At 54.1% G+C, this 27949-nt stretch overlaps 1 protein-coding gene and 1 long non-coding RNA gene across 13 annotated transcripts in view; one reads left to right on the top strand and one right to left on the bottom strand.

Annotated features, from left to right (window-relative positions):
• Positions 1-27949, bottom strand: part of LOC107052204 — a 98588-nt gene that overhangs the window by 21763 nt on the left and 48876 nt on the right. For 9 of the 12 annotated variants that reach the window (XM_046901898.1, XM_040649306.2, XM_040649307.2 and 6 more), the window contains 2 exons: positions 19473-19606; positions 4866-18588 (listed from right to left, as the gene is read on the bottom strand). In XM_046901898.1, coding sequence (XP_046757854.1) covers positions 11879-12781 — 903 coding nt within the window. In that variant the 5' untranslated portion in view covers positions 12782-18588; positions 19473-19606 and the 3' untranslated portion in view covers positions 4866-11878. Of the gene's footprint in view, positions 1-4865; positions 18589-19472; positions 22934-24355; positions 24406-27949 lie in introns of those variants that run through there. The other 3 variants (XM_040649309.2, XM_040649308.2, XM_040649310.2) reach the window with 3 other exon arrangements.
• On the top strand, positions 383-11781 carry LOC121111904. Its single transcript, XR_006931701.1, has 2 exons — positions 383-5076; positions 8706-11781. It is a non-coding gene; the product is annotated as an uncharacterized LOC121111904 (long non-coding RNA).

Genomic DNA, 27949 nt, shown 5'->3' with positions numbered 1-27949 from the left:
CTCCTCCTCTGTGCTTTTCCATGAGCCCCAGCAGTAAGCATGGCCCCGTGGTGGGGCGGGTTGGGGTTGGACTCGGGGATCTGAGAGGTCTTTTCCAACCTCAATGATCCTATGGTGAAAATCACCACACACATGGGCTGACCTGCCCCACGGGAGCCCTCTCCCTGTCCTCCAAGGCCAAGCAGCTCGCGGGCATTGCACATAGAGCTGCTGTCCTCGAGTTTGGGGCAGGAGAAGAACCGGGAGATGTCTCTGCTTGCAGCTGCTCGGGGGCCAAAAGCAAACACGCCATAGCAGTCCGGAACTGGGAAGAAGCAGGGTGCGGTGAACGCCCGGTTCCTCGTGCCGGATGAGGAGGAACTTGGCTTTGTGTTTCCCATGCAGGATGTCGCAAGAGGACACGGAGCCCTGAACCCACAACCGGGGGGAGGAAGCCGCCCCGAGCAGAGGCACGGCCACGAGGGACGGTACCGCGGTGGCATCGGAACGGCGGCTCCGAGCAGGCAAGAGATGCCAGCCGGTTGCAAACCGCAGCCAAGCAGCTCGGGGTCGATGCGGGGAAGCGGCCCCGTGCGTGGCGTGGGGCAGGGGGCTTCGCACCGCCTCGCTCCCCGGCTCTTGAAAGCAAATACAAAGGCTGGGCTCCCCAGCCCTCGCTGATGGTCGACCTCTCCGTTGTCCTCGCTGCACGCCTGTCCCAGTTCCAGCAGCCGGTTGCTACAGCAACTGAGCTCTGACTAATCATTTGCGCAATGACCTTTTTTCCCCCCAGAGAGAGGGAGGGAGGGAGATGGAGGGGAGGGAGGGAGGGAAGGAGAGGCAAAGCAAGTGGAGGTTAGCAATAAAAAGCAGCCGGGGAGAATGGGTTTTTAGGAGATGCAAGATTTGGGGGGATGCGTTACGCAGGGATCCCCACTCTCCTCACAGCCCCAGTGGTGAGAATGGAGGGGGGCAGGCTGGGGGTACGGGTGAGGGGGTGGTGGATGCAGATCGGGGCTCAAATGCAGTGCATCCTCCTCCCCCTCCCCCCCCCCAACACCCTCCCAGTCCCCCCAAGAAGAGCCCAAAGTGAAGAATTTGGTTCTGCTGCTGAGTAACCACGAAGGGTTGGCCAGTCCCAATGATGCGCAGCCCGGCTTGAGCACCCTGAGCCCGGCTGCTGGGGGGCTGAGCCCCAAAGCCCTCAGCCAGGTGCTGCTGCTGGGCCCCAAAAGTGACCCAGGCAGAAACCTGAGCCTGGCTCCACGAGTGTCCCCATGATGGGCTCACTCCTACTGCTGGTGACCACAGCCCAGTGAGAGCACGGCCAGGTCTGGCCTCGTCTCTGCGATGCCATAAATAATGCACGAGCCTCTGCGCACAGACCCAGGGAAAACACGTGAGCTCGCAGCCTTCTGACGTGGGAGAAAACAAGTTTAGAGGTTGCAGGTACTTTTTCTCCTCGTACCCACTGGAAAGTAGAAGTTGGTGAAGCCAAAGGAACACATCCAAGGGCGGATGGTTGTGCCACCAGCCCTGAGTTTCTGCAGCAAAAGGATTTGGGCTCATCTCCAGTCGGATCAGAAAGCAGTCCCATCTGACCTTGACCAACCACAGAAAACTAAGCCAGCTGAGATAGCCAGGAAGAGATCTCTGGTGATGGAGAGCAGAAATCTATGGAGAGCCGCAGAAGAACGGGTTGGCTATTTGGAAAGAAAAGGAATTGTGTAGAAAACAAAATATTTTTGGGGAAGGATAGACCACAACTGGGAAAAAAACAAACAAACTCTGCAATACTGCCGTGTGAATAGGAGAATGAGGAGAAGAGGAGGAGAACCCGGAGCGGCCATGGGGCACAGCAGGGAGGAGTGAGCTGTGCCCGGGTGCTGCACACGTGCACCACAGTCAGTGCCTGTCCCATGGGGGAGCTCAGGGCTGCTCCTGACCACATGAAGGGCTCTGGGTTGGGCGTACCCGGGACTGTTCTGAGATGCTGTAGTGGTCCATCGCCACCCTGCCTTTCTGCACTAGGCACAGGCCCCTTCCTTAAGGCTGCTCAGACAAAATCCTTGCTCCCAACGCCTCCAATACCTGGCCCCATAGCCAACATCCTCCTCCGGCTTACCACACTCCCTTCTGCTCATCAGACAACCTCAAGGACAGGGCATTCTTAGCTACCCAGGCACCTACCCAAGTTCCCCTTGCAGCGTCTGACCCCAAACTTGGCAAAACCAATACAGATATTACAGAAGGTTCGTTGCACGCCCATAGCAGCGCACTGCAGGCAGCCACGGCTTGCCCTGCTTGAGCAGATCAAAGCCACGTCAAGCCCAATGCAATAAGCACTGCTGAACAGCAAGAGACGTGAAGCCGGCCTTGGTGCTATGCAGTGTGGTCACACGGCTTCCAGATGTGGACAGCCCGAGCTCCTGCCTGCCCTGAGCCACCCTGTAGCCGGGGGCTGCCTGTAGACTGAAAGGCAGAGTGCAGAAATAAAGCTGCTCTCCACCTCTTTCTGGTTAAATCGCTCTGCAGCTTGCAGAGCTCCACCAAGGACAATTATTTCCAGCATGTGCCGTGCGTGAATGCTGCAAGCAAGGCAGAGCTGGAGTTTCATCATAGCCCGGCTTTGTGCGCAGAGCAGAGAAGGAGGGGAAAAAAAATCAAAAAGGAACTTGGAACTGATGGCCCCCCAGCCTCACCCTGATCCCGAGGAGGCTCCGCTCTGCTCTTGCTCAACCCGACATCGAGAATGAGGAAGTGGAGGAGACAGGCGGGGGAGGCGGAGGAACGGTCAAACTGAAGACAAACAGCCCCCGAGCTGCAGGGCTGGGAAAAAGCTCCATGAGCAAGAGGGCACGGGAGCAAAGAGCACCCTGCATCCATGCTGAACCCCGTCCCCATGCGGCGGTCCCCGAGGTTTGGGTAACCAGAGTTCAGGTCTCCCAGGAGCCGGTTTCCAGCACCCAGACCTGCAACCCCTGCAGCACATGGGGATGGCACAGCCTGGCCGTGGTAGGGCCGTGCCGAGCCGTGCTGAGCCAGCCCCAGCCGGCCCGCTGCCTGCCTTGCTCAGCAACAGCCAGCTTTCAGCACAGCCCGCAGCTCGCTCGCTCGCCTCCGTGCTCCTGAATACCAGGAACCACACCACCACGTTGGCTGCAAACAGGAGTTGGCATAAAAAATTAAAACCCAGGCAGGCGCGAGGTGCTGCAGGTGGCTGCTGCAGCCTGGGGCCCTCGTTGGTCCCTGTGCCCCTGGTCCCACCACCTCTGTCACCATCCCCATCCATGCAGGCACTCTGCAATTCATCCTGCCCCAGGGGAGGAAGAAGCACAGGTGAAGCAGCCCTAAGCTGCATGGTCCAAGGATGGTGGGGCAGCACCCAGCGGGGTGCTTTCTGCTGCTTTGTCCTTCCACTCGCTAGGGCAGCCAGGAGTTGCCCTGACCTTATCCCTCTTACAGCAAAAACAACATAGCAGAGACATTAAGGGTGTGTGGGAGATCCCTAAAGGGGTTCCCAGTACTGCAGCTGAGGAGAAGATCAGGACCTGTGGCCCGTAAGGTAAACCCCACAAACATTTTCTATTCTCTTCAGGACAAGCAGGGAACCGAGGCACCAGCATGGGTAAGTGGGAGGGAAATGAAGGGCTCCTGGCCCACCCAGCTTAGGGCAGCAAAGATAGCAAGAGCCATTGCTGGAGCTGCTAAAACTTATCCCAGAGATTTAATGTTTCTCAGGGAAAGCGGCAAATCCCATGGGAAGGAGCACCGCATGAGGACCAAGGAAGGGAACTAAACCCAGACAGGGAGCAGACGGAGTGCAAACCCAGCAAAGCCCTGGGGAAAGGAAAGCCAGCAAAGCTTTGAGAACAAGAGGTTTCTTTCCCTTTCATCCCGCTGTGATAGTTGGGGTGAGGGAGCCGACACCCAGTGCCAGGAGCAGAGCCTGATGGAGGAGCTCATGGGAAGGCAGCAGAGCAGCAGGACCTGCGTGATCGCCCACAGCAAGCAGCAGTTCCAGCAAGCGTACACCCAGCCTGCATCTCAGAAGCATTCTGCATCCAGAGCATCCCTGAAAGGGAGAGCTCATTGCCAAAACCCAGGAGCTCCGCCTGCCCAGGGTTTGCATTTTCATTTTGGCTGGGAAACTGGAAAAATACAGACCTGAGAAGGCAATTCCCCCAGCCCATCACTGATCTCTGACCCTGCAGTGCTGGGCTGGCACTGGGAGTCTCTTGGTTTCTGCAGTGCTGGGGGGTGGCATGGCAGCTTTCACAAATGGGGCCGAGGGAATTGCGAAGTGCCAGGACAGGGACTGGGTGTGCCTGAATGGTACCCTTTGTCCACACCTCTGAGTTACCCAAAACCAGGGAACCTGTCCCTGCCTTTCCCTGCAGCCCCATCCCCAGGACCCGGCCAGGAGCCCCTCTTAGCAACAGCCCTGGATTGAAAGAAAATAAATGCAATTCTGCTGAGAGGGGAGGAAAAAAAAATAAAGGCATAAAGGATGTGCCTCTCCAGCTCCTCCTCCCCTCCCAGAAACCTGTGTGCTATGCAAATATATGCAAATACAGCACCGAAAGGGGGATGAAACTGGCTCTCTATACCAGCATGGTTTGAGACTGGGAAGGATTGGAAGCAGCTTGTTGGAAACTTGGGGAAGAAATAGCTACAGGATGAGAGGGACAAGCAATGAGGGCTGCAGGGCGCACATCCCCAAACCCATCCGGCACAGCAGCACGCAGCCCCAGCCCTCCTTCTCAGCATCCCATTGGTGCAGGTGACACGGAAACACTTGCAAAACCCCTTTTCCCTCCGCAAAAGGAGAGGAAAAAAAAAAAAAAAAGCCCCAAACTTGCTTTGCTGCTGTTTACAATTCCCACCTGAGAAGAGACAGCGCCGCATGTTTGCTGCCATGGCGTTGTGCCCCAAGCAGGGACAGCAGCTGCGGACGGAGCCGGGTCGTGCTCTGCGAGGCGGGCGCTTCCCCCAGGTACTGCCGGAGTGACACCTATCTTACATGAGGAATGGGCTCGTATGAATTCCAGCTCATTTGTTCCAGGCAATTTATCCGGCCCAGCGTTGCCTTGTTTGGTAAGCGTTTTCTCAAGGGGTTTCTGCAGAGAAGCAGGTGAAATCTAGAAAGTCTGAAGGCTTCGGGGTGTAAACACCATTTGCCTGAGCAATGCTGCTCACGTTGGTAGTCGGTGCCTGAGCGTTTCTGCTCAGAAACAGGAGGTGTTTTATGTTAAACACACTCTGCTCGAGAGCAGACCTGGCTGAAGCTGCAGCCCCTCTCCTCCCTCCGACCCAGAGCAGGAGTTCTACAGATGCTCTGAACTCAGTGGAAAGTTTCTGTGAGCTGCAGGGCCCGGGGCAGGGCTGGAGCACGGCAGCTTTGCTTCAGGCGGTGCCGTTCCCATCAGCATCCCACGGTGGGGAAGTCACTGCCTGGGATTTCGATTTTCTGCCATCACTCCCTTTGGAGTCTGCAGCAAGTCCAGCCTCAGCCTCTACCAGCTGTGTAAGGGCTGCTGAACCTCACTGATTCTTCCTATAGCACAAACCCAGCTTCTCTACTTGACCTGGTCTAGATCAGGGGGACAAGGTGAATGTTTTTCTCATTGATGTGTATTTGAGGTAACAGCAAAGAATCTGTGGCTCTTCCCCGTGTTCCTACATCCTTCCATCTGCACTTCTTACTGTATTTCCCTGACACCTTTTGGGGAGCTGCCCAACGCACACACCGCTCAGGACAGTGCTACACAAACCTTCAGGGCACAGCCTGTGCCAACAGCATAGCGATAGGACAAGAGGTAACGGCCTTCAGCTGTGCCAGGGGAGGTTCAGGTTGGATATTAGGAAACATTTCTTCTCAGAAGGAGCGGTGCTGCAGTGGCACAGCTGCCCAGGGAGAGGTGGAGTCACCATCCCTGGAGGTGTCCCAGACCCACGGAGATGTGGCACTGAGGGATGTGTCAGTGGGCATGGAGGGGTGGGTTGGAAAAGATTCCGATCTCAGTATATCTATTCTACATACGTGTCCCTGGTGAAGGGAGATGAGCTGCTGCTCACCAGCCCCTTATAGATCCTTTCTGCAGCACCTGTTCCCCACCCAAGAGCTGCCTATTTCTCCCCTACCCACACGGCAAAGCCCTGCACAGAGCTCCCCCCACAGCAAAGGGGAAGCAGCTGATGCACATTCAGGTTTGGGACAGACTACTCATCAAATCATTCACCATTAAAAAAGTACCTCCTTGGCCTCAGATCATCCCATGGCCCCACAGATGGGAGTACGCAAAGGGTTGGGTGGGGATGGGAATGATTGCCCTTTCCCTTAGAGGCCAAAACCAGCCCCGAAAATCTGAGGAATAGCAGGTGCTGGGATTTCAGATTCGGTGATTAAGGACAGAGGCAATCTTTCCCCTCCCCAGGCTGTGGAGCATGCAGAGATGAGGGCAGCTCTTTGTGTGCTGCCAGCAGTTGCAATAGGTGCCTCTGCCGTCACCGAGCAGAGATTATTTCCTGCATCTCCCAGGCTGTTTATCAGGAACACTCATTGCTGCAGCCACTAAGCCAGCTTAAATACCAAAATTAAAAATAAATAATAGTAATAAATCACTTCCGTAGCCTCAGAAGGAGAGGATAAAGGACGTAAAAGGGAGTAGGGGAGGTAAAAGCATCTGGGAGGCAGGTTGGGGTCTTAACAAAGCAGCTCTGCACAGTGCTGGGAAGTCAGCAGGGAGGGACAAAGTTGGCTGTGCTCATCCGGACACTTTGCCTTCAGCACATCAGGGTGGTGAGCAAGGAGAGCTGCTCTGCACCGTGACTGGCACCCAAGGAAGAGCCACAGAGCAGCGCCCGCTCCCCCTGCACAGGGCAGGATAATGAATTGCATGAGAGTCCGGATCTGGGGACTGCACTGGAAGAAAAGCCACGAGGTCTGATTTCCTTGGGCATCCAGAGCCTTTGAAGATCAGAAAGCAGCTAAGTGCGAGGCAGGCTTTCAAGCTGGTTAGTGGTGGGCCTGGGACTCCCCGGGGAGCGCGAGCTGCAGGATCCCAGCTGTGGGGTCGGATCCTGCCTCCGTGCTGCACACTGAATGGGAACGGCGCTGCCGACATCACAGGAACACACTCCTCCATGGGTTGTTAATGAGCACACAGATGTGAGCTCAGAAGCACCAAGCTGCTCGCTCACGGCTGGCTGGGTGCTCACTGGTTTGGGATCATCCCAGCACTGGATCCCCTTTGCAGGTTCCATTGACACAACTGCTGTCTGGAGGTGGGCTCCTCTCCTGAGCATCCTCCTTGGACAGAGGGGCTCTGCCCTGCTTTTGTGCAGCCAGAGCCTCCGAGACTCCCACTGCCCGCAGGCTCAGGACAAGCGAGACCCTTCCCAGGGTGTTGGCAGGCAGGGAACGTCCCAGCCACTTGCATGAAAGGTTAAGACCACTTTCCAATTAGAGAGGCAGGAGCCATTGCAATAAAGCTCTTCTGAGGGGATATTAATCAGGGCATCTTCGTCTCACGGAAATGCAAATCAGCCAAATGGAAACGGGAATGATTAGAGCCAGCGATTAACGTGGGCACTTCGATCCCTACTCCGCACACGGACACAAGGGTGGAGGAAAAAAGGAATGGGAAAGGATGGGCTCCACCTGGGACATTCAGCGTCAAGTCTCCAAGCTGGAGCACAGTGCCCCCCCAAATCAGCCCAGATCTGTGGCCCCTCCTCTTGCACCCACCCAAGAAGCAGCAGTCTCACGGGGAAGTTGGCTGGGGGGGTGCGTGGGATGCTGCAGGAGATGCAGGCGCATGGATCAAGGACTTGGGCAGGAGAAGTGGGGTGAAAGCAGGAGTGAAGCGCTGGATAAATGGGCTGGAAGGGGAGAGGATGAAGAGCAGAAGGCAATGTGGGAAGGGGCCAAAGCACGGGCCAAGGTGTGGGGGGCACAGAGTACTCCCTCCCTCGCCCGGGAAGTGCCGCACCGAGGCCGGAGCCGGCTCTGCTCCTCGCGGCAGGAGGCATTAGATCCAGCTGAGCTGCTTCAACGCAGCATGCATGTAAATCAGCCGGACAGGCAGCGAGGAGAAAAACAAGGGGGATGAGATAAGAGGATGGAGAGAAAGGCAAGGGGAGGAGGAGAGGGAAAGAGAAAAGGGGAGGGAAGGAGAGGAGCAGGTGTGGAGAGAAAGAGAAGAACAGAGAGGGCAATGGAGAGGGGAGAGGGAGGAGGAGGGATGGGGAAGAAGGAGGGCAGGGAGAGGGCATGGGGCAGCCACGGGAAGGGATGCACAGGGGGTGTACGGGGTGACCACGCCGTCATACTCCCCCATCCCTGCTCCCAGACCCACAGCACCAGGCCATGTCCTTCCTGAAGCTTTTGGGTACAGAAGCACCGCGGTGTTCTATTACAGCCCTGGGGGAGATTTGGGCACCCGTTTGCATTGCCACACAAGTAGCCCGTCTGCTGTCCTATAATCCCTTGCTTGGAAATGTGATTCCCTTGAATCACCTGCCCTGAAACCTGATGTGCATTTATTATGGAGGAGTTGGTGGGTACCAGCCTGAGGTGTCCGCACCTGGGGGATGAAATGACAGAGCCACGTTGCTCATTTGAGTCATGGATATCTTGCAAAGCACGGTGATTCTTGAAAAACAACATCTTGGCACTGTCCCTTTCATCCATGGAACTCATAGGCAAAATATTATTATTTTAGACTCCCTACAATGAAGATCAACAGCTTCAAGAGAAGTTCTTGTGACTGGGCAGGACACAACAGTCTCCTGACATCAACGTGCAGTAAGCAACCAATGCTGATGCAAATCCCATCTGCTGTAATCATGACATCACCCCTAATTATATAATGAATGAGGATCTCACCACCTGCAGAGTCCTGACGTCACCAGCAGAGCTGGAGAAAGGTCCAGAGCAGGATGATCAAACAGTGAGTCCGTAGGAGGAGGACCTCAGCCTGGAAACCAAGCAGCTAGAGAGGCACATCTGGCCTCAAAAAGGTGAACCAAGTTTGATTGCTCACTACGTCTCCCAATAAAAGAATTAGGAGATACCCAATGACATTAAGAGGCAGCAGATTCAAAAGGAGCAAGAGAAAATGGCTCTTCACATGCTATGTGGTTAAACAGTGGAAGTCCTCACCACAGCTCTCAGGGGACGATTAAAGCTTCTGCATTTACAAAAAAAATCAACCAGACAAATTTCATGGGGAATCCAGGGAGGGGTATTAAAGGCAAAATGCTGCCTGGTTGGGGAAGTCCCTGAGCTGCCACGTGCTTGGGGCTGGGAGCGTGCACAAGAGGCACAGCCCTGCCCGGATCTGCGGTGGGGACATCCTCTACCATTCCTTGCATGGAATGGAGACAGCAGGTGACATCTCCAAGCCAGACCCTACAATCCCAGCAGCCTGCTGTGTCTCCAAGCCCCACCTCGGGAGGTGCCAAACCCATGCGAGTTGCAAAGTCCATAAGCAGTGGGACCACTCAGTGCTGTCAGTGTGCTGCTCCCAGGACCCTGGCAGGAGCCAGGCTGGGTGCACAGCTCCAGTCCTCGGGACAGCGGCTGCATGCGTCCCCGCGAGCAGCATCCCTCACACAGGCAGGCGCACAGAGTCCATGCACGTAGCAATCCCAATTAAACCCAACTACATCGCAAAGGGCCCTGGCAGTGCTGCATTTATCAGGCTGCCTGGAAGGGGCTTGTGCAAGCTGTCCCCCCGGCTGATGGATTAGACAGCAGACAATTAGGTTTCAGACACACACACACACACACACACACACGCAAGCACACGCACGCACACAAATCCTTTTCTCCATCCATCTGCAAGGCCAAGGCGGCTGAGCACAGCTGTGCGGCTGTCCAGTGCTTCTGAAGCTGCGTGCAGCTGAATAAGAAAAAGCCCCCGCGCCTCGGCTTTCAGCGGCTGCTTGCAAAATGAGCGAGAGGTCCCCAAAGAGATGACACAATTGCAATGGAAATGATTAACCCTTCGCAGGTTGGTTTTGTTGCTCCGTACCGCGGCAGCCAAGCCTGGCCACGAACTCCCACTCGTTGGGTTTCAAGGACAAAGCCACAGCAACTCAGTGCTCAGCCAGCTAAACTGTGGCGGGGACGAGCATGCTCCCGCGTCCGTGTTTCATGGCAGCAATCTGGGATTTTGGGGATCATTTTAGACATCTCCCTGCCAGGGTATTCCCAGCTCCTCTAAGCAGGGATGCTCTCTCCACACACGCATCGCTTCTGCAAACATCCCACCTAAAGCATCCCCTCCTGGTGCCTGAGAGCAGACACCACAGTTGCTACACCCGGATCCCAGCCAGCTTCGCTCCTCTGATTGCCCCTTTCGAGGGCTGCTCGGAACAATAATTCAATACCAGAAAAAATTAATTGCGACATTAAATGGCTGCGATGGAAAAGGAACAAACTGGGGGGGCTTCTGAAAGGCGAAGCGTGCACGCCTGCTCCGGGAGATCTCCGATGGAATCAACAAAACAATGGATATAAGGAAAAAAAATCAGTAGATATAATTTGTTAGGATTGCCCTAAAGCCTGTGATAAAATCCCACATGCTACTGAGGAAGCCAGGAATTACTGGGCAACACGTAAAATGCTGCCAGGAGCAGGAAGCAGCAAAGTGCCAGCATGCAGCAGCACAGGGGCAATGCCCCTCTCTGTGGGCAGGACAGGAAAGCTAGAGGTGTGACCTTGCTCCACATGCAGCTTCCCACAGACAGGGGTCTGCCTGTCGTGCCATGCAAGCAGGGATGAGAGGGCAGTCAGCAGCTCCATCCCTCCATCACTCACATGTACTTGAGTTTGATAAGCCGAACGTGACACCAAGACTGCGTCAGTCCTTGGCCTCAGCCCTTGCACTCACAACCCTTGATCTCTCCTTCCAAGCCATCTTTCAGCTGTATGTCTGGAAAGAGCCCAAGGAGAGAAGCCTCCCATCTTACATTTGGTGTGGGACACACGGGGGGAGAGGATCCTCGCCAATGATGCTCAGCTTCCTGGAAACTACACCACGGTCTCATTTTTCTTGCCATTTTTGAAGATCGCATCACAAGATCCCATCCCAGTGCGTGTGATCTTGCAGAGCCAACTCCAAGATGACAAACACTCAGGTAGAAACGGCCACATAGGCAACTCAGCCCATTCCTCAAATCAATGAGAATTTTTTTGAGGTTTCCTTTCGCTAAATATAGATGTAAGCCCTAGCATTACAAGATATATCATCCACTATGGTAAGAAGAAACTCTCCAGATGCATCAGAGAACGTCTACATGTTTGCCAAGGAAGATTGCTGCGCTCTCCAAGCTCTGTTTATTATTAGTAGCATAAGACTGGACACAAGGATGGCTCTGACCTCCCAGAGGTCATGTGCCTTGCACATGAATTTAGGACTGAGTGGAGGCTGCAGCATTCATCATCTGCGAGCAGCCAGTTCCACCCCATGTGTGAGCTCCTCCATCTCTAAAGCCATTGCATTTCTCACCTGTTCCAATGGGTCCACCCCAGAGCATCATCCCTCCCCTCCCTCAGCTCCACTGTTCTCCCCCTAAGCATATTCACGGGCAGTTTAAAGTCATTTGATTGCATGCCAACAATATCTGCCAGTGGAACAGCTCATCTCCCACCCCAGTGCTCCATTTCCCATGGTCTATCTGCTTTGCAAAGCGGAGTTTGAAGAGTCTCAGGAGATGGGCCATTCACTGCACCTCCTTGGGGACTCAGCCATCATATCTTGTATCAATCCATAAACCACCCCTTCAGATTTATCAAGGTCCTATAGTTTTCCTTCTGCAGCCCTAAGCATGGTATCAGAGAGAATTTCCTGTTAACTACGCAACACTTTCCTCTCCTTGTTTTATCCCATTATCCATCGTTACATCTCCTGGACCACTCTAAATAATTACTCAGCTGTGTGTTTATGACCTTCAGATATTTGTCCATCCTTGGTTTAAGTGAACTCTTATTCAAGCCACCCTTAACATTTAGACTGCACAGAGAAATGCTTATGTACAGAGACCTTCCAGGATGGGGAAGAGAGAAAGTAGCAGCTTCCCAGGCTCTGTTGCACAGGCTGGGAAACTGAGGCATAAGGAGACAGCCACAGATTGATCCCACAGCCCACCACCTCCAGTCACCCAAGACCAGGAAGCACATAGATGAGTTAGCAGAAAGGGCAGATTCTGCAGCTGACCATGGCTCTGGTGAGTGCAAATGGAAAGCAGCAAAAATTAAGCCTTTATTTAACAAGCCCTCTGGGAGGTAGGAGGTGACAGCCTTCATCCTTGCTCCCAGCCACCGGGTACCTATTGTGAACTGCAGCGGGGTCACACAGGAGATTGCAACCCACAGAGCAGTCAATTGACTCAGCTGCGGTGAGGTGATGGTCAGAGCCACAGCAAGGAATGGCGAGACTGGCAAGAGTAAGGAAGATTTACTGCACTGAGCCCTGTTAACTGCGCCATCTGGATATTGAGCATCAGCATGAGTTAGTGGAGACCACAGCCTGATGTGGTATGGGCATAAAGGCAGGGAGAAGCAGGAGGCACTGTGGTAGTCTGTTGGTGTGCAGGAAGGTGGGAGTTCTGGGGTGGGGGGGTTCAGCTGGAGAAGAGGAAGGAGAAAGGGAAAAATGAATGCTCCCATGCCATGCGGATGCTTGCAGATACCTTGGGCTAAGCCAGGCACCTCTGTGCACATGGAGCTACAGAGGCACAAGGACAGCAGTATGTGCTCACAGCTCCAGGCACACCAACACAGCGAGGGCATTCGCAGCAGAGGCCAGAAAGGGGAGAGGTGAAGAGAAAGCAGAAAGAGCTCCCCATCCACAGCACTGGGGATCAGGCACTCACATGCCGCTGCCAAGCCCTAAGCAAAGTTAAGGGGGTGGTCTAAAAGTATGAGTGTCTACAGAGTACTCATTTCAGGGTGGTTATCGTGCACTTTCTGGTGGTTGAGATTATGTTTCCCTTCCACTACGACCATATTGTTGACAAAGTTAAGGTAGTGTTGGCAATGAAATCTCAGACCAAAACTCCAGGCTCCGTGACCTGGAGTCCTGGAGGCTTTAAAGTAAGATGTTTGCCATTGCTAACACCAAGGGCAGAGGTGGGTGGCACTGCTCTACAGGCAGGTCCCCAGCCCTGCACAGTGACATGGGTTTCTCTTCCTGCCTTGCAAATGTGGCACCAACGGTCGGCCCCAATGCACCCTGCAAGAGCCCCTCTGACTCATGGAGGGGAAGTGACTCGCCATGGTGACAGAGCATCGCTTCACTGGAAAGGAAGGAGAGCTGGCACATGAAACAAAGCCTTCTTCCTCTTAAAAACCGGGTATCACCTGTCAGGAGACAACAGAGGAACCAGTCCATCGCACACGCTGCCCGGATAACAAAACCTGGGCCCAATCAGGCCCCATCTGTGGGGGATGCAGGGAAGAGCAACCTTCACACATTCCCTTCAGAAGAGATGGCTCCCACTGCTTGGAGGGGGACTGTTCTGGGCTGAGGAAGACCACATCTGAGGGAAGGAAAGCAGTGAGAGAGGAAGGAGGAGAGAAGCGGGTCCCAGGCCCCCGCAGGCCTCAGCCCCACGCCGGGCTGTGTTATGCTGTTTCCTCACGCCACGTCGCCATAGCAACTCCATCAGCAAGCAGCTCCGCTCCAACTCCGCTTCCCTCTCCATAGATGGTTTTCGGGGCTTTCCCCCCCCCTCCCTTTTTCTCACCTCAGCTTTCTGTTCAGTGCCCATCCCAGCCCCTGTCCTAGGAGGCTGCTGGCCAGTCCTCCCCACACCAAGTGGGGATTTGCAGGGCTGCTCTGCAACTTCGCCATGCAGTGGGGCTGAGGGGTCACAGGCAGGGCCCCCAACCCCAGTGAAGGACAGAGCAGGGTTTTTTGGGGAGAGGGATATTACAGAGCAGAGTCTTCTGGGTCCCCACACTCCTTTCCCTTCCCCTCCATATCCCTGCCCCTTCAGCATCACCATCCATGAGCACGAGGACTTCAAGCACCCTTCTGTTGCAAAGAGGGTCTTAAAGCTCACCCAGTTCCAACTCCCCCTGCTGTGGGCTGGCTGCCGCCCACCTGCTCAGGTTGCCCAGGGCCCCATCCAGCCTGGCCTTGGGCACCTCCATGGATGAGGTACCCACACTTCTCTGGGCATCAGTGCCTGTGCCTCACTGCCCTCTAAGAAAGCACCATTCAGACTTCACTTGCTCTGTCACAGGGGTGCATCTGCCTCCAGGGGTCCCTTCCAGCCCTGTTATCCAGCACCAATAACCAGAGAAGGCTAAATGTCTAATTAAAACACTAGCTGAGCCAGAACCATGGGTAAATCAGTGCTTATATAATTAAGAAAAAAAAGAGAGAGAGAGAGAGAGAGAGAGTAGAAAGAGATGTAGGAAGGCCAAAATAATCATGGAAGATGCAGAGACACTGGAAGGAGAGGGCTCATAAGGAAGACTCTTGACCTCGGTTCAGACAGCCCATCCACAGCAACAAAAAAGCCATCCTCCAGGAAGAGGAGGGTTTCGAGAGCATCCCCCAGCATTAGATGCTTTCTTCCACTTAATATCACAGCTCTCCTTTAGCTCCTTGGAAGTCCCAACCTGAAGTACCAAGGAAAGCCACCGGTGCCTTGAAAGGCCAACTTTAAGGAGACCAAATTCACTGCCAAACTAAGAGCTCATCTTCCTCGTCGAGCATCTGGCCCTGCTGAGCACCAGGTGGGTGATTCCCTGCAGCTCTCACATCCCCAGAGCCTGCCAGCTCCTCGCCAGGATGGCAGAGTTCCTCCGGTTTGTTTTGCATTGTTTTTGGTGCTTTCAAATAGCTGTGGTTGGAAAGCAGAGGCTGGGTTAATCTGACCCTGTCATATGCATCAGATGTGCAGCAGAAACAGCCCTCCAGTAAATGTTACCGCGTCGTTTGTGGAGGCTTTTTTCTTTTTTTATAGCAGACATCTGCAGCGGGAGAAGAGGGATGGAGCAGAGAGGACTCAGAGGGGACAGCAAAGCTTCTGACAGCCGAACCCCATCGACACAAAGCTCCTTGGCCCCAAGCCCCAACGTGCTCAGCCCAAAGCCAAGCCAAAGGAGCAGCCCAGACCCCGGGACTGCGCAGCACAAACCCTTTGCAGTTATTCCCACGCACGTCTGCACCAGGCTCAAGGTTTCTTTATGCACGCAATCACACTGACTTAACTTAAGGTGCAATTTTGCAACCGCTGCTGCTTGCTTGCTTGTTTGGGAAGCCAAGCTTCTTTCAATGTGGTGTAAGTCAATTAGGAGCAGGTTGAAGCTGAAGTGAATTAAGGCATTCAACCCCAAATGCAAGTGCCTGCCTGGAGGAAAGGGGAGGGGAAGGCAGCTCTGCACCAGTTTTAACTAACCCAGTGCGATTCAACCAATATAAAATCTGAGAACAGACAAGGCGGCATCCTTTCTCCCTCCTCCTCCCTGTTCTCACTTCTGCTCCCCCCTTCTTGCTTCCCCCATCCCTTCCCTGAAGACTCTCCTGCTGTTCATCCTTCCCCGCTCTCGCAGCACCAAAACCCCCCCGCCCCACTCCATGCCCACATGCACGAGGGGGCCGGGAAGCAGTTGGAGAGCAAACTCCTGGCAGCCGAGGCATCGGACGTGCCGAGAGCCCGAGACAGCTCCAGAGCAGGGAGTCAAAGGAGTGGGATGAGCGAGAAGCGGGTGGGTTCGGGTGTGAGCAGAGAACTGCCTGCAGCGTGTAAGGCTGTAAGAAGGCAGGGGAGAGCGTCTGCTTTATAGCACCGAGTGCACGGAGTCACTGAGCTTTGCCCCCACGCAGATCTGCCTGTACCAGCATTTTAGAGCCCAAATTGCGAGTTGTTTGGAAGTCTGTAAGGAATTTTAATAATGCAGGAAGATGCATTAACATAGATGCCACAGGGTATTTTGAAAGTTTATATGCCCCTAAAATACCACCATCCTCTATCCCTCAAGAAAAAGTCCTTAATCTTCCAGATTGACATCTGAGATAAAAATCAGCGCTGTTTAATTCCTCCTAGACATCACCCAGCTATTCAGGTGTCAAATCCCCTGCAAGGAGGGCAGCTTCACGCTGGGGTCTTCACGTCCATCCCCCGCAGCCAGAAGCGGGGTTTCCCCCATGAAGATGTGGGGGAAAGGAGGAGGTGAGCAGCACGACCCCGCAGAGCTGCTGTGGGGCTGCTTGGATGTGGCCATGGGATTCTGAAGCTCGCTGCAGAGGTACCTGCCGTGCTCTGGCTGCTACCAGGGACTCTCACGCTGTGCAAACAACCCGCATCGATAAAAATGCAGCCGTAGCAAAACCCCCCACACCCTGCTCCACACCGCAAGCTGAGTTGCAAAACCCTCATCCCCGGGTGCTTCTCTGCAAAAGGGCAAACACGCCAGCTATTTTCAGAGATCCCTGCTGCAGGTTGAGCGGGAGCGCTGTGAAGCTGCTCTCCGTGGCTCACGGCATTGGCTGCTGCCAGCAAAAAGGAGGAATTGTTGGGGAGAACAGAACAAACACAGTGGGGGGATGGATAATTAGAAAAGCTGCCCGAGATGCAGCCTTCCTGGATAAACTTTGGGACGTGCTTCTACTCCTCATCAATGCAAATGAAATAGGAGGACCTGGGGGACCTCCCAGGCTCCCCTTTGGGTTTACACCCAGGTAATGGGATGACAAAACCATCACTCTTCAGCCCCCCATACCTGCGGCACCCCAACCAACAGCTGCAGCCCTTCAGTCTCCAGCCAAGGACAGGGAGCTGCCACGTGCTGAACTTGCTGTGCTTCTACATGATGTGACCCCAGAAAAATCACATCGTGGACAGACCTACAGGAACTTGCACACCCCTCTCCGCTCATCCTGTGGCCATCCCTGCCTGCTAATTAGACGATATTTCATACTCATACAGAAAGCATCCTTCAGCCGCTATTTCCCTTTACGTCCTGGGAGCAATGAAGATAATTTAATAGATTTTTGAGAAAATATGACATAGATGTACACCAACTATCTGCACTCCAGAGCATAAAGAGCAGCAAACAACCAAATTATGGACGGACAGGGAGGAATGGCATGGGATGGGTGTGTGCAGAGGGCTGGAGCAGAAGGCTGGGCAGGTGGGATGGGAAGGAAGACCCGATTCCTGGCTCCTCACCAGCTTCCTCCCTGACCTTGGACAAGCTCTGGGGCACCAGATTTTCAGGTGACTTCTGTTTAGGCACAGAACTGCCCAGGGTGGGGTCCCCTGAGGCACGCAGGATGCTGAGCCCTGGGTCTTGAAGGGTAGTTTGATTTCTGGGTTCCTGGAGCCCCAGAAGGGGCCACATCTGTGCTTTACAGTGCTGGTATAGACATAAGGGATTTGGACAAAGCAGCAGCAGCCACCACCCTGGGTCTGCATGCTGTCCTCTGAACCCTGGCACATGCTGGCCCCTGCCCCCTGCTCCCCAATTTCTGCTCCCAGTAGCAGTGTGGCTGTCAATCAGCACAGCTTTTTGGAGACCCTTTGGGTCAGGGCAGTCAGAGTGAGCCAGCACCTCATCCTGCAACATCAGCTCAGAGTGCTTCAGCCCTGACATCGGCAGCAAGGAGGAATGGAAAAATACAGAAAGGACCTCAACAGAGCTTCCTCGCAAAGGGGCTCAGACCACACTTTGGACCCTATCTGCCACCTTTGGTCTCTTGTCTTGACAGCTGCACAGCGTATCCATGCAGAGGGAGCAGATCCGAGCTGCAAACTTTAAAAAAAGGAATAAGAAAAAAGGAGAGAGGGAGCGAGCAAGAGAGAGAGAGAGTGTCTGACTACAGCCCTAAGGGCTGTCACAACAGATAAAACCTCAGCCAGGCTTCGCAGTTTGAGCTCCTGCACGCTAATGCACAGCAGAGCTAAAAATACCAACGTGTGGAAAAGCAGAGGCTGCTGTTGCTGCGTTTTGAGCTCAGCGCGGGCTCTGGCTTCCCAGCGAGCCAGATGCACGGCCACAGAGGGGAAGACGACCCCAGGCAGGGGCAGGGGTGCCCGGGGGTGTCCCCATTGCAGCCACAGGGCTGGCTCCGTCCTGCTAAGCACAGAAAGGGAAGGGTTGGGTTTGTGCTGATGTGCAGCAAATATCCGGGCCAGGCGCTTTCATAGTGCAGGCAGAGCGATGGAAGGAGTGGCCTTGGGGAAAGGGAAGGATGGAGCCTGGATGAGGGTGATGCAGTGAGGCTTCACAAGACAGCCAAGAGCCAGGGCTCTGTCCCTTGGGCTGCCAGACCTGAAGCAGCCTTGTGTGAGACAGCAGTGAGCTCATGGCTGTGTTGCAGCCCTATCTCCTGATGTATCTGGCCATCATCTATGCAGCCATCATTACCCTATCTGAGGCCCAGGAACACACTTCACCATGCACTTAGATTCAAGCACGCACTTCAAGTCTATTTTCTTCAATGAAACTGAAGGACATGCTTAAGACTTGCACGTGATTAGCTGCTTTCAGCAAAGGTCAGTTTTCCAAGCCAGGGCCTCTGGGTGCATTTTCGGGGCCTCCTTCTCCCAAACCCGAGTGTTACTGAGCTGCTGCATTCCCATCTGTGAATTCAGACAAAATCACTCAGGGTCACTTGGCCCCAAGAACCAGAGCTTAAGTTCAATACAGAGGCATCAAAGACAGAGCCTCCAAGCCCTCATCTGACCACAAAAACCACATGCTCCCCACCCAGCGCCCCCATTTCAGCCCTGCTTCACGTCTCCCACATCAGCACTGACCCCACAGCAGAGTTCACACCCGGTCACCCCGCTCTTTCCCCAGTTCCTTTCCTATACACAATAGCATTCAAGACACCAGCACAAAATCCCAGTGGATCCGTTTCAAGTTGCATTATCAGCACATTTGGCATTTTCATCATGCTCAGGACACGGTCCCCTACAAAAGGCCAATTTATCTTGCAAGCAGACGCCTGCCTTGGAGGCCACACTTCACAGCAGCCGTACCAGCACAGCCCTGGGCAGAGCAGGAGCCCCACGGTGCCACATACACAGCAATGCCCCAACCTGGGCACACAGCAGCCCCTTGGCACTTGCCAGCCCACCCAGCCCCACACTTCAAGCGCTCTTCCAGCCCTTTTTTTTTTTCACTGCACATAAGCATATGAATATTATAACTGCACTCGATACGTTAACTGTACACCATCCAATTACAACCCAGCATTGGCAAATATCACAGCACTATCACAAAGTAGTGTGAACCCTTCTGACTCCCACAGAGCCCCAGCTCACACAGGCAAGAAGTTACAGAGGGAAAAGAAAATCCAAAATTCATAACTCCCCTTTCACTAAAAGCAAAAAAAAACCCAAACAAAGTAACAGCCCTCGTGGCTAGGAGAGATAAGAGGGCTGAAAACATGGGCCCTAGCCACACAAACTGGAAAGCACAATCAAAATCAAGATTTTTCACCAAGCTGTATTGCACTAACCTTTTGATCTGGAGACAGCAGCTAGCATTACAATCACTTCTTATTTGCTTGTGTTTGAGGAAGTGAAGAGGACAGATCCCAGCAGAACAGCATTCATCATCACTGCTCCACAGAGCTCCCACTTCTTCAAGAACCTGGATGTTTACAGAGAAACCTAAGCAGGAGCTGATCCCATCCAACAACCAGCCATGATCCCACCTAACCACCAACCCAACAGCCCAGATATCACACAGAGCCTTCATACAAGCAAGAACCCCTGTTATAGTCATACCAATGGCCCTCAGAAAGCAACCCCAATTTCCTACCTCTTTGAAAACCTTGGGTGGCTCCCAGCACTTCTGTCAAACCAGCACAACACTTCATCATCAAGCTTTTATCTGGGAGCGCCCAGAGGCAGCGCTGCCCCAGCTGTGGCCATTCATATCGTTAGCACTTTGGAGAAACCACTTTGCAAAAGGAATGGCTCAGCTGGTAACGAAGTATGGGAACTCCCACCTTGGGACCTCAGAACTGCCCAAGCTGAGGCCTGAATGCTCTCCAGTAGGCTGATGTGAGACTGATTCCTTCCTGACCTGTCTGCTTCAACTCGGGCTACAAGATCTGTATGACAAGAAGCATTATATGCATTGGTCCGGCATTCAGCACTGCCTGCAGCCCTCAAGTGCTGCTCTAGCAAACCCAAACAGCAGCTGTCCTAGCTCCTAGGCAATGATATCAGGCCCGCTATCATGATGCTCTTTGTTGGTCTTCCTAACAAAGTGTCGAAGAGAGGGGCTTTGGGCTTCCATACCTCATGGCAGTGCCTCCATCAGGGTCACATCCAGGAGGCAGCGCAGGGAGCTCACCCCACAGTGCCTCTCTCCCAGGCTTTGGGGCAAAGCAACCAACCCTACACGCTGTCTCTGTGTCCCATCCCCAGCCTTGCGACTGAGACCTGGAAAACGCAGAGCCGTTCAGAGCTGCGCACAGCTGCTGGGACAAAAAGCAAGGCATGGGGCAATGCAGGATGCTCCAAACTCCTGAAGGCACTTCTGACCCCAGCACACTCCTGCCACAAATTCAGCAGGTCCCTCTGCCAGCTCCCACCAATGAAATTCTGCACACTAATAAAATCCTACCTCATTTACATCTGAGATGGGGAGTGAGTGGCAGCTGTTGCTATAGAAACCTTCTCCTGAGTCCTGGCTCCCGCTGCAGCTCCGGGAGGACAGATCCTAAGCAGTTCCCCCAGCCCCGGCGGCATGGGACATCCCGTGGTGCCCTGCTGAACCCAGCACTGCCGCCCCTGTTCCCATTGCAGTGGGTGTAGGGGCTACATAGGTATCCCCTCCTCCTCCTCCAGGCCCTGCCTGCTGAACCTTCAATCTCTGGAGCCCCACGCTCACCATCCTTCCCCAAAACCATGTGAGCACCAGCTCCTGGAGGTGGGGATCTACATGCAAAGCCCCTCTCTCACCCAGAGAAAGCAAAATACAAAGGACAACAAAGAATTGCTCACTGAGCTACCGGGCTTCGGGGAAACCTGAGCTGAGGATCTTGCCAATAGAAGGAAAACTTGCAATGTGCTTAACATTTATTTTGGCTTGCTGCTTTCCCTAGGTTGGGCCAATGATTATTTAGTGCGTGGCCCATGGGTGCATCAATGCTTCGGGTTGCTAGCAGCACCTTACACAAGACCTTCCCTTGGCTTTAACCAGGCTGAACCCTGGTTTCTAGCTCAGCTTCCAGCATGAAGCCTGGACTGGTCACTAGAGATTCACCATTCCCTGACAGCACTGCTAGGCATGGAGACATCACCTCTCCGCAGTGCAGCACTGGGAAGCAAGATTTTGAGCAGAAAAGCAACCAGAGGACAGGGCCAGATCCTGCTGTCACATACAGGCAGGCTGAGCAGGAAAGAACCAGCTTGTGAGCTGCCACATCTGCTGGTGTGCTGAGGAGCATCACACAGCCTGGACAACTGGTGGGGTGAATGTGGTGGCTCTCCTACAGGAATGTTCCTCAGGTCATCTGAGGAGCAGCAGTCCTGGTGTCCTTTTCCTTTGGCCCAGACATCAGGGCTGTCTGAACTCTGCTTTGCAGGGACATCTCCTTCATCTCCTGCATGCGTGCTGTGCCACGTGGCCACCGTGAGTACAGGATGGAGAGTGGTACCACCACTTTTTCCCCACCAAACAACACCCCCAGCGTGCCTTTGAAGCTATTTATTCCTCCCTCCAGACCTCAGCTGCCTGCTCCATCACACAGGGAAAAACTGACTCAGACCTTCCCAAGATAAGGAGACCACATCTGCAGCCCAGCTCCCCAGGAATGCAATCAAAATAGCGACCGGCAGGCAAGGCGAGAAAGCATTTTTCGCTGCTGACTCCGACCCCCTGATGGACTGTTGCTATGGAAAGGCAGCGAGCAGCCCCAGCTGGGGTTGTGCTGAAGGATTTTCCCTGTTTGGCCTGGGGCTAGGGCAAGGGGAAGGGGGGAGCGCAGGGAAGGAGCTCGCATCTGGCTGCGGCTGGGCTCCCCACCGCCAGGTGCAGGCTCACCTCCCTCTTGGCTGCAGCATCCTGAGACACTCTGCATCCTGCACCAGGCTCAGGTGCTGCTCGGTGGTGTTTGGAGACTGGTGCAGGAGCACAGCTAATAAGCGCAGCTCCTAATTGGTGTCAGAGGTACCAGGGAAGGGGCAGGGGGACAGTAACCCAAGCCTGGCCAGTCTTCCTCTGAGCCTGTAAGGTCTCTGGGACACCCATCCAGCTCCTTTCCCCTTCAGCCTGTTTCCAATTCCTCATTCTGGCATGAAGAAATAGGGCAGTAATTCCTCTCCTGAAGGGGGAAACAATTCAGAAGTTAAAGCAGAGCCCTTCCAGGCTGCACGAGCAGGCTGACGGTTGGGTGAAGATTTGCACAACTTTCTTATTGTTAAAAAAAACGCTCAGTGACAGCATTGGGCCAGGAGCAGCAGGAGACCCTCAGCTCCCTCTGCAGATCCTTCCCATGACAGCTGCCCCCTGGGCGGATGGGATTCATCTGCAAGAAGCCGCAGGGACACATGCAGGGCCGCTCTGCCCCTCCGAAACGTCCCTGCTCCGCACACTGACAGCGCTGAGACAGCACCACATCTCCTGCCAGTCTCTTCCACAGCTCCTGCTACACCGTTGCTGTTATTAAAGCTCCTTCCAGTTGATGGAGGTGGCCTGAAGATGAACAGCGGTCCGGGCGCTGCATGGCCGCTTCTCAGCCAGTTCATTGAGATGAGGTGGAAAAGGCCAGAGCTCCAAGCTGCCTCCGTACACCAGCGCCTGGCACCAGGCACCGAGGGAGCTGCTGCCAGCAGCCAGCACCCAGAGGAGCCGTTCCCCCTCCCGCTGTCTCGCTGGGAGTTGGCAGGAGGGGACAGACAGCTGCTTTTCCATAATCATTTCTCCACCGCTGATGACATGCTGGAGCTAATTTTCTGAAGACACCTTAGGAAGAAGAATGCATGTACATCAGCTGAAGCAACTTCTTCCAGGGACCAAACACGCACAGCAAAACACAATGTTGCTTCTTGTTAACCCTTGCCGATACGTATGCAGTACAAAAGTTGCTGGTCAGATTCTGCCTTGCTCACAGTCCTGTAGCTTCCCTGACAGTGAGGGGGGGAAAGCAACTGTCTCTTCAGAGATGTCACTGACTGAAAATCCCCCCCGAAGGAGGGATCCTGCCCCAGTTATTACCAAGGCTTGCTCTCTCAGATACCCCCTGGGAGCTCGCCGTGCTGTGCCCAGCATGCTGGTGTCGCTCGGATGCGCAGCGCGTGTGCCATGGCACACACAGCAGCCCTGGGACAAAGCAAGAGCTGCAGAATGCCCCGGGTACAGATCCCAGCCCCACACAAGGGCAGGCTCTGATGAGCATCCCTGGCCCAGGAGGAGAAAGATGTGTTGGAGAAGGTGAAAGGGAGGGGAGGAGGAACACCACCTGCTTATTGATCAGAACATATGAAAAGGGTTTTTCTTCTGGTTCCCGAGCTGGAGACAGGAACCTATTGGATAAAACCCTTCGCTCTCCCGCTGCCCTGGTTTCAGCCACTCCAGGCTTCTGGTTAATTAGATGAGCATTAGCAGAAAGGCAGCTGGGCAGCCGGGAGGGGCCAGGTCTCTGTGTCCGTAGATGCTGGTGCACGGGGCCGTGCTGATGGCCAGGGCACTGCCAGGGCCGTGCCGCCCGCGCGTCTCCTGTGTGCAGCCAAGCCAGGAGCCAACCCAGGCACCAGGGAACCAATCACCTCATGCAGCGCAGCCATTTACCTCTTCCCCCAGATTTCTATCTGTTCTTGCACCAGCCCCATGGTTAATATAGCCTGGCCCTGATTGTGGGGCCACCCAGAACCAGGGAGGCTTGAGTGCAGAGCAGGCGTTTTTCCTGCCTACATCCTATCTGCGAGAAATTACAACAAAGTCGTGAAGGATTTGCAGTTATTTCCATGCTCCTTTTCCCAGATTAACACATGGATCCACTTTCTGGTGAGCAGCCTTAGTGTGCATTGTTTTGTCTCTGCTGCAACCTTGCACTCCCACATCCCAGGGCTTCCAGTGCCCCACTGAGGTGTACAGGATATGAACAGGAGCTCACTTTAATTACTGTTTACTTCTTAATTGGGCTCTGAGCTCCCCAGCAAGTCAGGTAGTATTTTATCTGCATTCTACAGTCCTGGGAGAGAGAAGGCAGAGGGAAGAGCAAGGGACATGGGCAAGGATGGTCAGCAAGAAGGTGGCAGGTCAGTGGAGAGACCCTGAGATTCTCCCCCCTCCATTCCCATTACCTGCACTGAACCCAGCAGCCTGGTGACATTGCCTGGTGACAGCTCACTCTGTTTGCAAGGATTATTATCCCAGATTACCCACCTGCATCAACCCGCCTCTCTCCCTTGCTGTCAACAGAGCGACACAGATTCAAGGAAACTGGGTTAGATCCACGTTTATATAGGGACACAGCACTCACAGGTTAAACAGAGTTCTCCTGATTGCCAGACTGATGTCAAATGACCCCAGAGGAAGGATGGAGCTTTATGTCAAAGCTTTACCAGGGACACAGGGTGAGCTAACATTATGCGTTGTAAAATAAACTTTCCAACAAAATCAGGATGCAGCTGTTTCAGCTGCTTTCAGCAGAAGGCATTATCTGCAAAGAAGATAAACTCAGTTCAGCCTTACCTACAGCTCCACAGCCAGCTCTCCACAGCAGCGTCAGCATTCGGCTGGCTGCTATCAACACATCTGTAACACATCCATGCCGGAGCAAACGTACGCCTGCTGGTTTTGGGGGAGAAAGCCAGAAGAGCTTTGCATTGTCCTTGTCCCACAGCACTCTGCCTCGGTTGGTCTGAACCGGCTGTGGTGGCATCAGGAACACAGTGCTTTGCTTCCTCACCCTGCTGCTGTTTTTCTGCCCTGTTCTCCTTCCTTAGGTACCCATTGCCAGCCAGCATGGAAAAACAGGGGAATGGGGAGGATGAGAGTTTCCTCATAACAGTGGCATTCCTGGGGCTGCATGATGTGGGACAACAACCAGTCCCTGGATCATCTGCAGACCAAGGAGTGAAAGGCTGCAAATGCTGGTGGAGGCACTTGGGTGAAGGTATAGCCCACAGCCAGGCTCACCGGGGAAGAAGATGTGGCAAGTCCAGAGGGACAAGTGAGCAGAGCCTTGGCTTGCATTTCCTCTTGCTCTCTTACAGCTCCTGGGATGCACAGCTCACCATGGAAAACTTGGGGACCTCCATGTCGTCCAGCAAGCTTCAACCAGCCATGTGATGTGTACCTCCATGTCTGAAACCCCTGTACCTAGCTCAGGAATAGGGTGAACAATATCTATGGGAACGATATCTAAAGAACTTTGGGGCAGCAGCAGAAAGATCACTGGAGCACAAGTACTGCTCAGTCTCCAAGGCTCCTTCCTTCAGTCAAGTCCAAAGGACAAATATTCACTGCTGTGTCACTAGACCAAACGTAGCAACCCACACACAAGCATGTCCCAGGAACCAGTGCCATACCAACAGCAAACCCCAGCATGTAAACAGGCACCTCTGGGCCATTAATGAGGTGGTCTGTTTGTGCAGCATGGCCTGGACGGCGCTTCCTTCAGATGAGATCTTCAAAAGAGAGAAGGGAGTTGGGTGCCCAACTCCTATTGGATTTTGTTTCCTTTCAGATTCTTTAAGCTCACAGCCTCAAAGCCGCCCATCCTCACAAAGCACCGCACAGAATTTGCTACGCACAGAGTGATCGATGCTGGAGAGGGTGCCGTGCGCTCATTCCCACTCACACCACTCTGAACAAATAGCAGAACCCAGCACACTCACAGGCAGCTCCTCTCACCTGCGGATGCAGCGTCAAGGCACCACGGGGAGGTTTTCAGCAAGCAACTTCCCAGCCCTGCAGCAAGACGGCTGCTCCCACGGGCGTGTGAAATGCCCAGGCTTGGGAGAGAGGGGGTAATTATATGCCAGGGGAGCAGCTGATTCCAGCCCTCGCTGACCCCCAGGCTGAAGAGTTCTCCTGATCGATCACGAAGATGCTCTTTCATTTTCCTCAGGCGTTTCGCTGACGGATGGAAAAATCAATGCCCCACCGAGGAGTCTGGAGGGGGTGGAACGCAGGGAAGAGAGGGGGAGAAAGGGAATGAGGGAGCAGGAAGGGGCAAAGGGAGAGGGAACCCAGTCAGGGGAGGCTGGGGGTTCTGGCAGAGGCATCCCTGGTACCCATGGTCAGATCTGGTGGAAGAAGCGTGCACGGTCCAGGAGGATTTCTGTATCAGCTTGTTTTCCATGCATACTGCTCTGGGGAGGTCCCCCAGCTCTGGCTCCCTGTCACTCAAAGCCCCACCTCAGGTCCCATCCTGCCTCCACAGACCTGCGGGGACCCCCAGCACCTCTGTCCTGTGGAGCCCTGCCATCCCAGCACCTCGCCAGACCTGCTGAGCCAAGATGCTGTCAAGAGGGACTACATCCCTCCAGGGGGCTGAATCTTTGCTAGAGACCAAGCTCAACCCCACATGAGTCACTAAGCTCCTCGGTTTCTGATGGCTGTGGCTTTCAGAGGGACAGCTGAGCCTCTCCATTAAGATCTGTGCTTGCCGACAGCAGTGACTACAAAAGAGATCTGTGAATCTCCCCTTGGGTCAGGGAAAGATAGGCCCGCACTGCTGGACACAGATGAAGCAGCAGCTTGGCTCTATCTGTTGGGGTTTTCCAGTGTTTTCTTCCCCACATCCTATTAATAATTAACATCACTGCAACGAGACTGGCTTTTAAGAGGCTTCTCTGCTACGGGCTGCATTAGTACCTCTTTCAGGCGCAAAGGTTTATCTGTAACCACTGGAAACCAGGAAGGTTCTGATCTTGGCCAAGACTGCCAGCCTCATGGGAACACATCTCCGTATCCCCACCAGAATGAGTCAAACCAACTGTCACACTGCTAGAGCTGAGATGACATAGCCCTGCCAGGGCAGCCCATCCTTGGCTCCTTCCCCAGATCCCACCTTTAGCTGGAGATGGCTCATCACTCCAGCTTAAAATCACCATCCTCGTCTCCTCTAGAGTGCCCAGGGCATGAGTTAACCGGGAAGGAGGATAAGCCAGTGCTCACACTCATCACGAGATGTGGAACTGGATAAAGTAATGGTCATACTAGAGATAGGATTTGGAAGTCAAAGGGCAGAGTGTGGGGATCAAGGTGCTCTCTGCTCACTGACACACAACCCCTGTCCCATGGTATCTGCAAAGCAGCAGTCAAGTGTATGCCACTAGAGCATAAACAACAGCTTACTATGGGCTGCTTTCTGGGGTGTCTTGCAAGATTTCCATATGGAGAATGCGGCTGTGCCATGCCAGGCTGGGGACAATGCTCTGGACATCAGCTGGGAAAGGAAAGCCATACTCAAGCCATGTCCAATGCATAGGGTTTGGATGGAGCAGTGTAAACCAAACCTGTGGCCAAGCCCCAGAGCTGTGCTTGCTCTGGCCTGGCCCCATGCAGAGTGGCTGCACCAGCCTGGCTGGTTCTGTCGGTCACAGTGCTCCAGGACCTGCTTGCTGCAACAGCCCTGGCAAGAAACAGCTTCCCCACGCATACTGTGTTTCCCAACCACCTGCTCCCCGCCCTGAAATACCAACAAACTTATTCATCAGCACACCACAGACATAAAGCAGCAGCAGTGCTTAGCCATGGGCACTCCAGCACAATGGGGCTGAACAGGATCTGTGAGCAACATGCAGCTCCAAAGAGTGCAGTCCCATTGCCCCTGCACCACCAGCTCATACAGTGCTGCTCCAGCTCCACTACAAGAGCCCCAGGCTGGCCAACCCCTTTGAACCTCCTTTTAAATACAAATCTCCCCAGTTTTCCTCCTGAAAAAGGGACTCATCCAACAATACCTGCACCTCCACTGTGCCTCTAATTTCACTGATCCTGCAAACAGCTCCCAAGGCTTAAACACAC

This window comes from Gallus gallus, chromosome 17, assembly GCF_016699485.2.
Source record: "Gallus gallus isolate bGalGal1 chromosome 17, bGalGal1.mat.broiler.GRCg7b, whole genome shotgun sequence".
Classification (NCBI taxonomy): domain Eukaryota; kingdom Metazoa; phylum Chordata; class Aves; order Galliformes; family Phasianidae; genus Gallus; species Gallus gallus.
The sequence above is the reverse complement of the archived record's forward strand: the minus strand, read 5'-3'. Positions and strand labels throughout refer to the sequence as shown.